The 17,017-nt window shown below is 36.1% G+C and overlaps 1 protein-coding gene across 1 annotated transcript; it reads right to left on the bottom strand.

Annotated features, from left to right (window-relative positions):
• Positions 1-1,872: 1,872 nt before the first annotated feature.
• Positions 1,873-7,401, bottom strand: LOC306798187 (uncharacterized protein; the record flags this gene model as incomplete). The annotated part of the gene is made up of 3 exons (XM_079298125.1): positions 1,873-2,855; positions 5,601-5,704; positions 6,954-7,401. 3 exons carry the CDS (start codon positions 7,399-7,401, stop codon positions 2,676-2,678), a joined length of 732 nt encoding a protein of 243 aa, XP_079154251.1. The 3' UTR covers positions 1,873-2,675.
• Between the last annotated feature and the right edge of the window lie 9,616 nt (positions 7,402-17,017).

Below are 17,017 nucleotides of genomic sequence, written 5' to 3'. Positions count from 1 at the left end.
TTCTGGGTTCCCCAGGGTATGAATATTAGGGACTTTCTGGAGTGAGTCATCTGCAAGCCCATGAAGAATGATTAAGGACTAGAGAGCCTGGGAGGGCTGTGGTAGGGTACCCTGGAGAAGAGAAGGATCAGGGGAATCTTAGCAGTTTGTATAAACAGCTGTGGACAAAAGAGCCAGACTCTGTTCAGTGGTGCCCAGGGACAGGATCAGAGGCAAGAGACACAGCATGAAACACAAGAGGGTCCATCAGAGTATCGGGAAGGTCTCCTTCCTTGGAGATACTCAAAAGACATCTGGCCTACCTTTTCTATCTTGAAAAGGGATGTTGGAATATATGATCTTGAGAGGTCCCCTCTAACCAGTGGTTCTGTAATTCTTTGACTTACTGCAGTCCATTTTTATTTTATATAAATATTAATGTTCTTTACAGTACAATATGCAATTTTTAAAAAGCATAAGTTCAAAAAAGATAATTTTTCATACATCTAATATTAAACTCATTCTGAATTTGGTCCTGATGTTTCATTCTGTGGTAGGCTTCCAATAAAAATCCATGAAACATAACAAGTTACTGATTGGAACATAAGTAATGTCTTTACTGTTTGTATTAGATGATAGAACATATTATGTTTTATGTTTTTTCAGTTCCCCAGAGCTTAGTGAATTTTTAACCTTTCAGAGTGGAAGTTTATGTCCAACTTCTTTCAAAGCAACTTTCAGCTGTTTCTGAGAAGCATGTGAAAAACTGCAGAAATCACACTGACCTTCATTTGAAGGGCCTTCATTTGTTCAGAAGTGGAGGCAGTGTTACCAAGTGGAAAGAAAAGAGCCCAATTTAGATGTATGAGTTATCTGAATTAGATGATTTTTAAATGCACCTCTGGTTGTGCTCTGGATTAACTATGACTCCTGATGGTTTTTGACAAAATGTCATAGCTGAAAGGCTTTGCTGGAGGCATTGACCTTTTGTGCTTATTGTACTTGGAGGTGGCTTTGGTTCAGTGACTGCTGCCTTCAGTTCTTTTCTTCAAAGAACTGCATCTGTGGCTCAGATGGACTTCACACCTCACTTCTGAAATGATGGAATGGCTATATCTGTCCTTAAAGCTCTATGCTAAATATATAAACATTCAGTGCATTTAACCCCTTAATATTTAACTCAATTTATAATTTTACCTTTAAAATTGAAAGTTAGGTATTGTATGCAATAAAGACTTAATTTTTTTAAGAGTTTCAAAACAGGAAATCTGAAGTTCTTCTGAAGAGGTCAGTTTTGCTGGAAAATAAACAAATTACACATATACATCCACAATTGAAATTAGATTTACTGACTCTGGAAACCTGAATATGTATGACTGCAAATTGAGTCAGTTCCCAGTTTAGAGAGAGCGGGAGGGAAAACCACTATTTGCTTCCCAATGTTCAAATAATAACAATAATAATTTTCAAAAGATCACGACTGTTCTTCCCTATCTGAATGCTTCCAGTCAATATTTCCCTATGAAAGTCACATCTCACTTTGTCCAAGTGTGGTAGCCAGCACTTTCAGCAAAAGGAAACAAGTGCTCAGATAAATTTCTTTAAATGATTTGACATCTTTACTGTCACAGAAAGCAATAATTTCAGGAAAAAAAAAGACTAGTGATGAAGTTGATGCTGAATCCAGTGAGCAGCATATATCTATTCTTACAGCAGAATTAAAGTATAAGGCTGTAACCTCTCATTTTATTCTATAAACTGTTTCACATATCTACAGTTGTAAGCAACTTTGAAACATAGTGTTCAGCTTGCATTATTGGACTGTGAAAAAGGTTCATTTCCTTCAAGTCACACATATTTAACTGTGTCAAGGCTGCATTTCTTCAAGTACTGTGGACATTATGATAATCTCTTTTTATGCATCTTAGTGGTATTGTTATTTCCTTAGGTTACACAAGCATTCCAAGCACTTTAAGACAAGTTTAAAATATGCATTTTTAATCCAAATAATTTCTGTTACAGTCCCAGATATGACACATGAGCCCTACAGCAGTAAACCATTTAGCCTATCTACCTGCCAAGATTATTTTGGTTATTAATATTTCTTTAAAAACATATAAGCTATGACATTTAAAAGGACATTAGGGATTTTATATTGGAATGAAAATGTGCATTATAAGATGGCATAGCTGGCTAAATAGCTAAGAGGGGAAAGAATTGCAGGGACTTGTAAATGTGGGGAATATGAAAGGAGTTAGAAATAATGTCAGACAGTGCCCTGGGAGTGTGTGAGGAATTCCTCTCTGACAATGTGTCCTGACAGTGGGCAGATACTGTTTTACAGAATTGAATTTTTAAAACCAAAGAAGCTGCCTTAACCTGGGTAAAAACAAAATTGTAACTGTGTGCTTTTATTTGAAGTAGAAAAAACCCAATATACGTGGTCAGAGATGTTGGCATTGAAAAGAGGTTTGAATACCTTTAGCTTTCACAGTATTTTGATAATAGCTACATACATTAATGCTCATTTAATTTGTAGCTGTGTGGACTATAACGTTCTTTAACTTGAAATAACTACATGAACAAAAAGCATTCCAGGTTAATGGAGAGATTTTTATGTATGTTTCTTTTCTACCTTGATAGAAGTAGCATCACATGTGCTCATATCTTGGTTACAACTGCATGCACTTGCTTCTTCATATCATCTCCCTTCCAGTGTCACATAGAGTTCTTATTACTGACATATCTTCATATTCTTGACCGAACCCATTATTAACTGTTCTTGATGGCTGGTCATAAATCCATTCACTTTGCATGGTAGCACTGCTATCTGTATTTCTCAGCTTATTCTTGCACTTTGTATGGCAGTGGTGAATCTGTTGCAATAGACACAATAATATATATTGTTAGGCAGTAAAAATGTTTCCATCAGATACCTAATTTGTTCAGAGAAGCAATGGCTAGCTTCAGTGGGATATCAGTCTTGTGTTTATTCTGAATTGGTTTTGAAGTTATTGTACATATTGCAGTTGAAATGAAATGCGAGACTGAAATTTAACTACACCTTCATGAATTTTCATAGACTATTAATGGCTTACATATTACTAAAATTTTTACTACTAAAAATAATAGCTAAGTCATGAATACTTGTGTAGTTATTGTTTTATAGTTTATTTGGTTCAACTTAAGAAATACTTAGAATATGGCCAGATTATTATGATAGAGCAGAATAATTATGGTAGATTTTGGTTTAAAGTTTAGAATTAATATCTTACAGTGTTAGATTAATTAATTTCAGTTAATTAGCATAATAGATTATGAATTCTAGGCCTTTACAAGTACCAAAATAAGGGCGATTCATATTGTATACGAGAATTGAGCTGAAAGTGTGTACCAGTGGTTTCATGTAATGCTTCTCCAATTTCCAATATTACTCTTCAAGATTTTTGTGTACTGTTATTTTTGAAAAAAAAGAGGGAATGGGAGTGGTGGGAGAGAATATGAAGAACAAAACCAAAAAAAACTCATGTATCAATATAAAAACAATCTAACAAGTGAAGGAGAGAGAAAAAGAAAGAAAGAAAAAACCTAACAAACAAAGTAACTAAAAAAACCCACCAAGTAATACAGGGGAAATCAGTCACCACCTCCATCCAGCAAAACAATGTCCAGGCAATGTCTGCAGCTCAAAAGCAACTCTCCTACCCCAGCTTTTATTGCTGAGCATCTCTTGCCCACTCCCAGCTTTGGAACAGCAGAGTGAGAAGCAGAGAAAGCCTTGATGCTATTCAAGCACTGCTCAGCCAAATCACTGCTGTGGTATCAACACTGTTTTGTGGTTACAAATCCAAAACAGCATTGTTTGGACTACTATGAAGAAAGCAAACTCCATCCCAGTTTACTGCTGCTTGCTAGTTGTGCTAACAGTGATTAATTTTAGGAGACTTGGTTGGCTCACCTTGTATATTCAGATGCAATACATCCTTTGTCAGGCTTGTGCTGCAGCTGCTGTATTTTAGCAAGGTTTGACTCTTTACCACACCTCTCTGGTATGAGTTCACTGCACCACTCAATACTCATATCTTGTCTCCTACTGCCCGAGTTCTGTGAATATTTCTTGTTTTGTTGTGACTTTGAGGTAACAGTACCTAACAACCAGTTATTAAGAAAGAAAACAAAACCTAAACCTTGACCTAGAAGGGCAATCAGATACCATAAATATCTTTGTAACTCTTGTAACTTTTGACACTGGTGCTGAGTCTGAAACTGCAAATTTTAGCTGTCTGACAATATCAGCAGAGAGAATGGTTGCCCTAATTCCAGATTCAGTAGTACTTAAGTAGCAGTTCCTTTAAGCAGCACAAGCAGAGAAAGACAGCACAGTGAAGGAAATCCTGCCTTTAAGTCAGGATTCAGCTCTCTGAACAATGCATCTCTCTAGAGTTAGAGAGATTAGTTTAAATCATGTTGATTCATCCAGAGCTGAGTTTTGTTCCCCTAAGCCCATGTAAGTTTTCCCTCTTGCTCCAATCTAGCATGTGTTTTTTAACTTTTAAGGGATTCTACCACAGCAACTTTGAGGAGAGATATTGTTGAAGTGGAAGGAGTTTTTGAGGTCTCATATAAAGTATAATTTGGAATTACACTTCCAAGTACAGACCTTGTCAAGATAAGTAGAGCATGTTGTACTGTTGAGGGTAGGCAGGACTATAGTGTCATCCATACTTTCAAGGACTTGTGGTGCTCATTGGCCTCATGTTATGGTGTAGCTCAGCTGGCTTCCACACAGGTTTGTTTGTTTCCAAATGTTTTCATTTACATGAAGATTATTACCAATTAGGATCGAAGTAGAGCTATTCATTAACTATCATTTTAAGATTTGATTCCATAAAAAGTACTCAATTAAAATGACTATGTATTTTTCCCGAAGTGGGGAACAAAATCACAACTTTAAAAAAGTAAAGGAGTTTTAGAATACAATGGGAAGCATACAAACTCACCCTAGGTTTAGACGTTGTTGTACATACAAACAAATGCTTTTTTGTTCTCTTGCTAAAGTCTTTCCAAGTATTCCAGCTGTCAGGGTGCTGCACTGCTGGCCAGGTAAATGTGCAGAAATGGCCCAAACCAGCTAGTGGGTGAGGTTGGGCAAAAAGCCCTGGCATGAGTGGTTGGCTGGACAGAACATGAGTAAGACAAAAGATGAGCAGACAGTGATGTGTGTCCAGAGGAATTCATAAAATTAGGAGCTGGTGTTCAGAAGCATGAAATAAGCAGGATGTGTTTCAAGCTACCACTTTAGGTATTTGTTTTCTCTTTTGTGTCCAGGTTAAAGTAACAAGATCACCCAGCAATGTAGAAAATAGCTTTCCTGTTTTCAGCAAGCTCAGAGAAAACCCCTTGTAATTTGTTTGTATGTCACAGTTTCCATTTTTTTTTTAATGGCTATGTCCTCAAAACAGGATGGGGGCTATACCTCTTGACTCTTTACTTAACAGAAAATAGAGGGACTTCTTACTTTATCACAGGTGAATATTGAGGCTAATTTGCTTATTGTTTCTTTCCATCAGACTTTATCCATCTTTAGGTTTGTATTATTTGTTTTTGAAGTTATTACTTACACCAAAAGCTATGATAACTATGGTGACAAAAATGGTATATCCAAGAAGAAGGAGCCAGCCCCACCAGATCTTATCTGATGTTGTACAGTCTCTGCATTTCAAATCTGGAACAAAGAGAATGAAAATTAGGTCTTTCAAATAGAGAGAAAAAAAAAATTGTTTTTCTGATAAGATTTAATTTGTATAATTAGTGAGAATTGACCAGAAAGAATAATTGTCTTTGTCTTCATTGCATTTTCTTTTATTGTTTTTTCAGGATCAAAGCTTCTCTCTTTTTACTCCAGACATGAGATTTTTGAACCTATTGGAAATTACTTATGCAATGGAAAGTAAATAAGATTCTCTGTTTAATAGAAGTGGGATATCCAAAAACATCTGTTACGTAGAAAAGGCAATGTAAATGACAGTTATCTTACCAAGTTTCAGGCAACTTTTTCTTCCTTTTTTTTTCTTCAGGCTAAAACTAACATATGCATAATTGGTGATAGAATTTCCTTGATTGCTGTTTTTTAGGAACTCTGAAGAATTATTGGACAATTGTTAAATAAAAATGAAATCTGGAATGTGCAAACTGCTTTGTGGCATTTTAGCACTTGCTAACCTGATTTTTCTGGAAAGTTCATAAAGAGTCATTTGGCTCATGTGAAATAGTGTATATCAGTCCCTGAGGCCATATGATCAGCAGAATTATGGAAATTCAATTCATAATTAGAAAACTGGGAAAAGTTATAAATTATTGGAAAACATTTTACCATCAAATGGAAAGAAAACTCTGCTTCTATATATCTCCACTTCTGCACTCTACACTCCCTAAAAACACTCACACTCTTGTGTGAATTTACTATACATCTTTTGACAAACTGGAAGAGAAAGCCCAAATTGCATTTTTCAAGAGATCATTTGTTTATAAAGACTGAAGAAAATTAAAAAATGGTTATCAGGGGCTCAGGTGTTTTTAAGTTTTTTCATAAAGATTCAGCAAATATTTGTGGAGGAGATTAAGAAAAAAAAATTAAAATAAATACAGAAATACAGATGCCAGATATATTTTGATATAAAAATATTCAGAATTTCATAAAGTATATAGTGAATGTTCTGCAGTTCAATGAACTGAACTGGTTTAGATCCGCAGAAACTCACTGTCACTGAGAAGTCTGTCCAGCTGTACAAATAGTTAGCACCAAACAAAAGTTGTGCCCACCCTCCCCTACTCATATGACTGTACACTGCTCCTTTGGCAGACACAAGCAGTAGGAGAGAAGGCAATAAGGCTGAAGGAAAATTTGTTTCACCTTGCAGACATCAAGTCTGTTTTGCATCAATCCCTTTTTCATCACTCCCAACACTCCTTACCATGCACAGTCAGTTTGGTGCCATTCCCACATTTGCCCTGTATTTTCTCTGTTAGCATCACATCACAGAAATAGGAGTTTGTGGCGCTCTGGTCAACGTTGCTCAGTTGTAAGATGGAGAATCCCCTGAGGATGTTTTTTGTGATCTGCACCTGTGCCCTGCCCGTGCTGGGGCTCATCTGGAGGCTGGGCTGGTTGTGGCACTCAGGGCCTCTCCTCCAGTACACGACGGGCTCCTCGTGCTCCTGGCTGGGGTACTCAAACACGCACAGCATCCACACCGTGGAGTTGAGCAGCACGCTGGCATCTGGGGGGTACTGCAGGACTGAAAGCTGTGGCTTGCTGCTGGCTGTGGGGTGTGAGTAAACACAGAGCAATCTCTCATCAGAAGGGTGGTCTTGGCCAGCTGAGCCAATGTGTGGATTTCTAGAGAGCCACAGTACAGGCATCTGCAGTGAAAGGTGCACGCCAGTGGAGCAAACAACTCTTCTGCTACAGCCTTACAAGAAGCCACAAATCCACGTTTCCATTGTAAATGTCCTTGCATTGGTAAAATTACTTTCAAATGAAACAGATTTGTCTGTTAAGGGTTGCATATGCATTTTATATAGACTATAAGAAATTGGAAAATCATTGCTAACAGTAGATAAAACTTGGTTTAAATAAATAAGAACAAAATAATAAGCTTTTTAAAATATCTGGTTACTCCTGTTTTTATATAGTCATTCTTTTTAGATTTTTTGTTATTTTACAGTATCTTGGAATGTTTTAGGTTGGAAGGGACCTTAAAATTCATCTAGTTCCAACCTCCTGCCATGGGCAGGGACACCTTTCACTACATCAGGTTGCTCAAAGCCCCATCCAATCTGCCTTGAATGCTTCTAGGGATGGGGCAGCCACAGCTTCTCTGGACAACCTGCCCCAGTGCTCCACCACCATCATAGTAAAATAACTGTTTTCAGTAAACAGGCTAAGCCTTACCTCTTTCAGTTTAGAACTGTCATCCCTTTTCCTATCACTACATGCCCTTTAAAAGGCATGTAATTTGAACATAATTACTAGGAAAGGAGTTTACAGAAAATATGAGTCTTTGTTGAAAGAGATTGCTGAAAGCTAATATGAAATACCCTTTAAAACAACAATAATCCAGAAAAGTTTATGGGTCTCACTTTTAACTTGGGCAAAAAAATCAGTGCATCATCAGTGTAGCACATCAACAGGAATATTTCACTACTCATAGAAAACCAGTCTCATCTCAGTCGAATGAAGGAGAGGTAGATAAATCTGAAGAGAAAAAGATGGCTCATATATGAAATATCTTTTGCATTTTTAACAGGCCATAAAAAAATAACATTTTTTTTCTTTTAAGTTTTTTGGTGGGACTACATACACTTTTAAAAGTCCTCCAAGACACAGTTTTATAAAAATCCTGAAATAATATATTGTCCAGTTCAGATAATTATAAAAATACCAGCATAGATATGAACCCATGTTTTCTACTTTTTCATTCACATACAATTTTAACTTCATGTCAGATGCACCTTTCATTTCTATCTACTCTAAGTACTTTTATTCTCTTTTCCCCCCCTTATTTTTGCTTTCCTCCATAAAACAGCACCTTGAAAAGTTTAAGGAGTAAAACTGAGCAAATGAAATTTTCATCCTTGATTATTAAATTTTCATTTCCGTCCTCAATCAGTTAGATTTTGGTAAATTCTGGGCTACAACAAATAAACAAGGAAAAATTCCCTACTTACCAGCAAAGTGAGTGAAGTAAGTAGCCATCATTAATATCTCAAATTGCATCATTTTCTTGGGATTGCTAATGCAAAGATTTTAAAACGTCTGCCAAGACTACTGATAACACAGCTTTCAGCAAGTAGCTGAAAAGTAAATTCAATCTCTGCAAAAAACATGTTTTTCATCTTGTTTTTAAGGGGAGGTTCTTGTGGTTTCATTCACTATAACTATTTCCTTTTGTACCATCAGACATCTTGGACATTGCAGCATATTAGCTTCTAATATAGTTTCAGATTTAGTCCAACTGGGATTATTTTCCATTCTGAGAATTTTCTTCAGATGACTAGGAATAGGATTAGTATAGCAGATTTTCTTGAAACTGCCCATCTCAAAATAAAAAAAAGACAACACCATCTAAGGTTGGGACCAGTGCCTATGATGTAATACAACTAAGTTTGCAATAATTCTGATTGCTTTTTCTCAAAGTTCCATTTACACCTTAAACACCACATGGTGACTTTGCTTTATCTAATATTGATTCATTCAGATAAATCAAATGTGCTACAGGAATGATTCAGAGGAAACATTATTTCTGTTTGCTGAAATGATGCTGAGTGTCTAATTATCATCCTTGCATTCCAGGACACGAGAACATTAGCTGTCAAAAACTATATGATGGCAAAGAGGACAATATATTTAACCTCCTCACATATACCTTCTGGATTTGCAGGAGCCCTCTAAGTTAGTTAATATCCTTGTAGCAGCTTTTGTAGAGTACTAAGTTTCATCCAAAAATGTTACTCTTTAGCTTAGTTAAAACTTGTTACCCAGCCTCACTGCCTACAGATTTAAATTTTGGGGTTTGACTAGGAGATAACTTCCATGGGAATATTCAGTTTTGACCTGGAGGCTTTGAGAGGTAGAGTCAACACACTGAATGGTCAGCTGCTGCAATGACCAATCATTGTCACCATGAATGGCTGTGCCTTGATTTGTATTCTGAGCTCTGTCTTCAGCTTCTCATCACTGAAACAGCTTCGCATCTCCTCTGTTGCCATGTGGTACCCACTCCCCCTTCTTTTTAAGGTAATACTTATATAGGATAGTTTCCTGATATTATTTTTGAATTTCAAAATTTCAAAATTTCTTGCAACCGTTGTGATTTAAAGCTGGACTTCTTTAAAACCTCTTTATTCAGAGTTAAAAATCTAATTTTTTTTTCTCCCTCCATCTTATTTATATATACAAGACTATTTCTCCACAGAGTCCTACTGGGAATTCCCTGTCAAGTGATTTTCTATCTGAAATCTATCTTTTCAGAGTCTCTGCTTACTTATGTGGTACAGGAATATTGCACATTCCGCAAGTAAAATTAAGGCTACAATCAAACCCTCCAGCTTTCCAGTAGATGCTATTTAAGGATGTTTCCTTAGTGGTAACTTTCAGAGGTGTTTTGTTAAACTGATCTTCAATCACTGATTGTATACTCTAAAAATACTTTGCAGTTATTCTGAAAGAATTCCATTATTTTAATTTGCATTCATTCAAAGGTACATCCTGGGGGAAAAAAAAACCAAAAACTAATTGTGTTACCTCATTTTGTTATCAGCAGATAAACACATGTATTTAATTACTTTTGCCAACATTTGAATAGAAAATTATCTAATTGGATATGCTTTTTATTCATCATATCTGAAAGTAACTAGGTTAAATAGAGAAACAAAAAGAAAGTGCAAACCAGCAAAATTTCCTGTTATTAGATAGTAGCTCCTCAGATAACACTACTTTTATCTATAACATTTTGAAAAACAATGATAAAACCCCTTTAAGATACTGACTTGAATAGGAAAAGAGACAGCTGATCAAAGACAAGCATAAATAAATTAATGAAGCTAGTCTGGGATTCACATGTGCATTTAAGCAGCTATTCAGTATCAGAAAAAGTGGAGTGGGGTGTTTTTTTGTTTTGTGTTTCCTGAAAATGAATTTAATTAATGATATAGCAATGCATTTATTTTATACTCTAACTCAGTGTTTATCTTAGTATCATGATTCAATTAATTTGGTCCTGAAAAGGTTTAACATGGTCTTAATGATATGTAATTGCAATAGTGCTGAACTACACTCCAAAGTAGAATTGCAGGCTATAAATAAGCATTGGTTTATTGGCTGAATATTCAGAAAACAGAAAGGCTTACCTACAGTTGTGACTACCTAAACAATAAAAATTTCTATTTTAATTGCTTGAAGTTTCTGTCTTACTGGTATACAAGACAAAAAGCAGGTTTTATCTTTCTAAAATACTGGAGAAAATTACTAATGAGCTGAAACCCTACCATAACCTTGAGGTTCTCCTCACCAGGATCTGTGTTCATACTTACAGACAAGCTTGTGCTTAACTCTTTTTCTCTTCATTAAAGATGTTTGAGAAGAAGCTGTGTCCCATAGGAATGACAAGCATGTGGCATAAGCACTTTCAGGGAGAGAGGGCAGATGGCTTTTATACTTTGCTATGCAAGTGAAACTAGTGGCTGAGAAACATGATGACAGATTTGAAATAAAGGAGAGTTTAAATAAGATGAAATATAAAAATGCTCTTTTATGGCATAGAAGAGAAACTATTAAAATGCCCTTGACTAAAAAGTGCTTTCACTCCCTAGCACAGAAGTGATATTAATCTTTAATTATTTTATATTTTCACTGTGCATTAAATGGCTGACATACAAGATTTGAAACATCCAACAAGTTAGGAAATGGGAATGACATTATCAATCTTAAAAAGGAGTGCATAACTTTGAGTTACCTAAGGATCAGAGGATCAGTTTCGGATCTATTTCAGGACCATCTCATGATGATGAAAATAAGAAATGGTGTATGATGATATTAAAGACATACTAACATATAACTAAAATCACATTTAGATTTTCTGTCATGTTAGTTCTGTGTGGTTCCTTATTCTGGCTTCAACTGTAATTCCAGGGAATTCAAAAATTTGATTTCTAAATTTAGAAATTTAGAATTTAGAAATTGATTACTTTAAAAAAATTTTTTTTTTTAAATTTTCTGCTGAAAGAAGGGTTAGGCATAGGCTCATTAAAAATGTCAATACCTACTAAAAAGGCCTTAACTCCCCCTGATTATTGTCCTTCCACAGGACTGGATAAAAAATGGATGTATATAATGAATAGACTGTAGCCCCTCCATAATTATTATTAGCATTATTTTACACTATGCTAAGAATTATGTGATAGTTGAGAATGTAACTGAGAGGCTGCTCAGTTACATTGGGAGCAGTGCCTATGATATAATACAGCAAAGTTTGCAATAATTCTGGTTGCTTTTCCTGCTTTGCAGTTGCAGTCTGGAGGAGTGGCATAGTTATGTAGTGGCTAAATGAAAAACACATACATCATTTGTTTTGATAACAATATCACCAAGAGATGAGAAAATAAATGTTGTGCTAATTTCCTGCTGAAGCAGCGAAAAAGGATAACAAGACATGAGGGATGAGTCAGTCTCAGACAGTAATATCCTTTACCAATAAGGATTTGGAGGTATTTGTGAGAAGTAATCAAGCATTTTATGAAGTCTAAACATGGAGGTGAATGTGGCTGTATGAAATAAAACAGTGCCTTGTAGTTTGAGAACTACCCCAAAACAGCTATTTTAAAATATATAACGACTTAAAATAAGCATCTGCTTAGTATTTGTTAAACAAGTAGCATAACTTGCATTCATTTTATTGTTTATTCATTATAGAGTCCAGCAAAGCAGGCTAGCACAATAAAATATTCCTAATGATGTAAAACAGCAGACCTCTGAAACAGCTGCCCTTGTGAGGCTGGAGACATTTGAGAAGGATGAGGCAAGAATGACACAGGTGTTGTGGATCCAGCACTTTCTGACAATGGAAGATGTGATTTGCTGCTGCTGAGTGTGACTGGCCTCAGGATCTCTCTGTGTTTTCTACTCAGGAGTACAAGGGGAGAGTTGCAGCACTAGCACAGACTGAGAGAACCTACCTAACTCCAAAGCTGCTTTATGAGCAGTGAGTGCTCTTGAAAACTTCAGAGCAAACCTGAAGGTTCCCCAGTTAAAGAAGAGAATGTAAGCTCCTGCTGGGTGTCTCCATAGTAATGCATTTTCTGTCCTAGTAAAAGCTGAAGTCACTACAGTACTTTTCATTGAAAAATACAGGAATATACATTAAATTCAGAAGGGAAAAGCAGATACTCTAATAATAACTCTAATACCTTACATTCCCAACTGGGAGAGAAAGTGGATGAAAATACAGATGTTATATGGAAGAGCATGTAGTCTTATTTCACCAAATTTACAAGCTTATTTTAATTATTTAGCAGTTTCAAATTTTTAGAGCCAAGAGACAGTATTCCATCAATGCTAGGCTATTTACCATCTCTTTACTAACCACTGTGAATTAAAAATGCCATTAGTCACTGGAAATCTGCAAACCAAGTTTATACAGTGTTCCCTTCAGTAAGTTGCTCCATCCCTGGAAGTTTTAAGGCTGGATTGGATAGGGCTCTGAGCAGCCTGGTCTAGTGGAAGGTGTCCCTGTCTATGGCAGAGGGTTGAAACTAGATGATCTTTAAGGTCCCTTCCAGCCCAGACCATTCTGTGAGGAGCAGGTATGGATAGAGATACCAATAGTGCATGTCAGTAGTGGATTTGCAGCTTGGAAATTAGAGTGTGTTTCTTCTGAAGTCTTCTACCCTAGGAGTGCTATGTGTTGCTACTAAATTAAAAACTAGTTACTGTTTAAACAAATATCAGAAGAAAATACCTTGATTGAATTTTAAAAATAAATGTTATGCAAGCAAGAAAACTAACAGTAAAAGACCATTACTGGTGGAATTTTAGCTGCTGGTTTAATTAGAAAAGCTGGAGATAAGGAATATATTTTCCACACAAAGCAATGTTTGAACCTCTCACCAATTCATTTCTCTCTGTGGACACATCTACATGCTTTCCCCTCTATATGAAGCATGCTTCCACATTCTGGAGATTCTTCCAGATTCTCTGAGTAGGCATGGAATAAACTTAGACTAAGACACCTTCATTTAGCTGTGTGTGTAAGGGGTGCTTGAGCAGCCTCCACAGTCAATGGAGATGCTGCCATTGTATTTAGGGGAGTCAAAGAGACACTTCAGCTGGCCAGATCATTGGAGTCCACAATATACTGACATCCCTTTGTCTTCCTGGAATCCAGCACAGAGATCCAAAACAGTTGTTAAATCTAACAAACCACTCGAGCTGACTAGTGGCACTCAATTCTATCAGGCTGCACGAATCAAAGTATTTCTACCAGAACTAACATAGTGGTTCAACATTCTGATCCTAGAGATCCCTGAAAGTGGTAATTCCATAGTTCCACTAATCATGTATGATCCTCTAAGACTGCATGTAGAGACCCACTCCTTGATATGCATTCAGAAGATTCTCAGTGTGCGTGGTCAGCTCTGAATTGCCTCAAAAGCATCTGTAATGAACAAGTGTTTTTCCTGATGTTTTACAGCACTTGCTTAAGAAATGAAAGCTACAGTCTTGCCTCAGCTTGCCAAGGTGAAATCTTGCATTTCACAAAGCATCAGAACACAGCACAAATCAAGCTATTATAGTCAAAACACCTTCCTTTGTTGTTTTTTCTCCGTCTTTGTTCCCTTGGGTCTCATCTGCATTTGAAGTGTAAATCTGGAAGTGTAATTTACCTTTTTAAATTCCAGAAGGTTTACTGCAGTGCTGATGCACCAGAGAAGGCAATTGGTTTATCAAATAGCCAGAAACCATTTTTTTTGATAGATCAATATCAAACCTTTTAACATTTACACAGAAATCTGAAGGCAGGTAGGGCAAAGAACAAAATTGTCATATTATATATTCCACTGAGAAATTACTTCAGTAAAGAACCTATAGATTTTTTTATATTGGTTTTTTTTCTAAGATTGCTTAACATGTAACTACATTTAGGATGTCCTGTGGTAAGATAGTCTCAAAATTCTTCACACAAAAGTCCCAGAAAACCAATGAGAATACCTCTTGAAATTAGATTTATCATGTTCAGATGGAAGGATACTGTCACACAGAAAGCAAGAAGAAACAAACCTTCTTGCACATCCTGATTGCATAATTGTCATATAAACTAATGTTACTGACAACTACACGTTTCCAGAGAAATCTTCACCTTGCACTATGTTTTAAAGTAACAATTCTATCAATTGGATTGTGAAGTTTTGGACTGAGCTTTATCTGCCCAGATGTTACCTTTTCCTTAATTAAGTGTGCGACAGTCCTTGTGACAGTCTCTCAGTCTCATGAATGCTGCCAGCACAGTGAAAAGCTCTTAACACTTCACATTCCCAATGGCCAGAGAAAAGACTAAGTCAGGTATAAGTCACTCCTTACATAAAATACAAAAGAAAATTTATCAGACCTGTCCTTTGAAACTTTGAAACAGAAAAGATGAAGCCTTCTCAGAAGTAGCTCTGTTCACTGCCAAGCCAACAGGTGCTTTCTCATATCAAATGTAAACAGCACATTTATCAACCCTAATGTGTATGTTCTTCATCTGTTGGCAGGAAGAATAAAAATCCTATGAGATCTTTCTGTTTGTCAGTTTGACCTTGAGACTTATTCACTCTCTTTGGAGCCATTCCTTTGACAGAATATGATAATTTTCCCCTTTCAAGAAAGCATTAATTTCATTACCTAGCATTCCCTGAAAGTTTTAATATATTTTTTTAATTGCCATTATCTTCAAAAAATACTTGAAGTGCAGGAGATAAGTCTTAAATATTACTCTGTTCCTTGAAGTATTGATAGTTTCTCTCATGCTTATGTCAGTGTCGATGGATGAATATAGAAGACAGCCACACTTAGAAAGTCCTGTGTTAGTGACTTCTAAACTTACTCACATTATACCAGTATTTAGATATTCTATCACTTGCATATAAAGCCATGGGCTTTTATCTCTATAAAAAGTATATGCATGGAAATAAAGAATTCAAAGAGGGGAGATAGAGGAAGGAAATGTTAAAGTTTAAAAAAGAGGAAGAGGTCATCCTAAAGATAAATGTAAAAACCCAAATGCATTTACATACCTTTAGATGAGTGGTCCCCAGTCTACAGCTTCCAGGCAGAATGTTTCCTGTAAAAGTAGTTAATGTTCTTTGCAGATGCACAAATTAAATCCCCTGATGAGAGGATTGCTTTACTGTCTGAGAATAGAGGCTCTGTTTCCTAACAATATTTTCTGTATTGGCAAGGTGATATACAGAGGCTTATATTATAGAATAGTAGAATGGTTAGGGTTCAGCCCACTTTGTCTCTTACTTTAATACATTTGTCTAGATCACAGTGCTGGCCACCTTTTACCTTCATCCAGCAATTAAGGATAATCTAAGAGTAAGAACCTTTTTCAGTAGCCCAGCATATCTGCTCTTAGCCAACAACAATCACAGGTGTTAACAATGAATGACTGCTTTCTATCTCTATGGAGAAGCCAGCAGCAATCAGAGAAACAGATGGGATAGGAAGAGTGGTAATTCAGACTCTTATACACACATGAGATTGAACTGCAAAGTAGTTGGCTATGTTACACAGCGATTGTTTTATGTGTTACACTGTCAAACTGAAACAGTGAAAATGCTATGCATGTTAAACCACCGAGAGTGACTGGAGAGATAAAACTTCCTCTCTTAATTTGCTCTCTTGTAGTGTAGGGCTTTTATTTCTTTGTTTGATGGATTGTTTTGTTTGCTTCTTTTTTTTTTTTTTTTTTTTTTTTTTTTTTTTTTTTTTTTAAGGCTAGGAAAAGGAAAAACCCACAGAAAAATAGATGTTTTCTACTGCTAGTCTAATGGGTTTTCTGTCCATCAGAAATCTGAATATCCAAAACTCTGTTATGTGATATTGGCTAGTTTTAGAGCAGACAGATAGTTTCAGAATCAGGGTTGATACAATTTTTGATCCTTTGAGGGCAGTCACATAGGGTGAATCTGGAAGGAAGAAATAATCATGAGGTTTTGCATGTCTGTTGTGACAACCTATTTGTTCTGTGACGACCCACATACATTTTCCACAAGCAGAAAATCACTGTCACATCTGTTTTTTTTTTCTTTATGCTTCAGAAGATGAAGCAAAGATTCTTCTGATGTTTTCAAATCCTGTTTTTGAAAAGGAAGTTTGAGCGTTATTGAAATTCTCTTCAATAACATTTAATAGTAGAGTTACCTATTCAATTGAAAGTAAGGTAATCATGTGAAGGATGATTGAGGAGGTTGAGAGAGATGAGTGTAGACAACCTAT

The sequence above is a fragment of the Erithacus rubecula genome, assembly GCF_903797595.1.
Source record: "Erithacus rubecula genome assembly, chromosome: 1".
NCBI classification, from domain to species: Eukaryota; Metazoa; Chordata; class Aves; order Passeriformes; family Muscicapidae; genus Erithacus; species Erithacus rubecula.
Note: the sequence above shows the minus strand (reverse complement) of the source record. Positions and strands in the feature narration are given on the sequence as shown.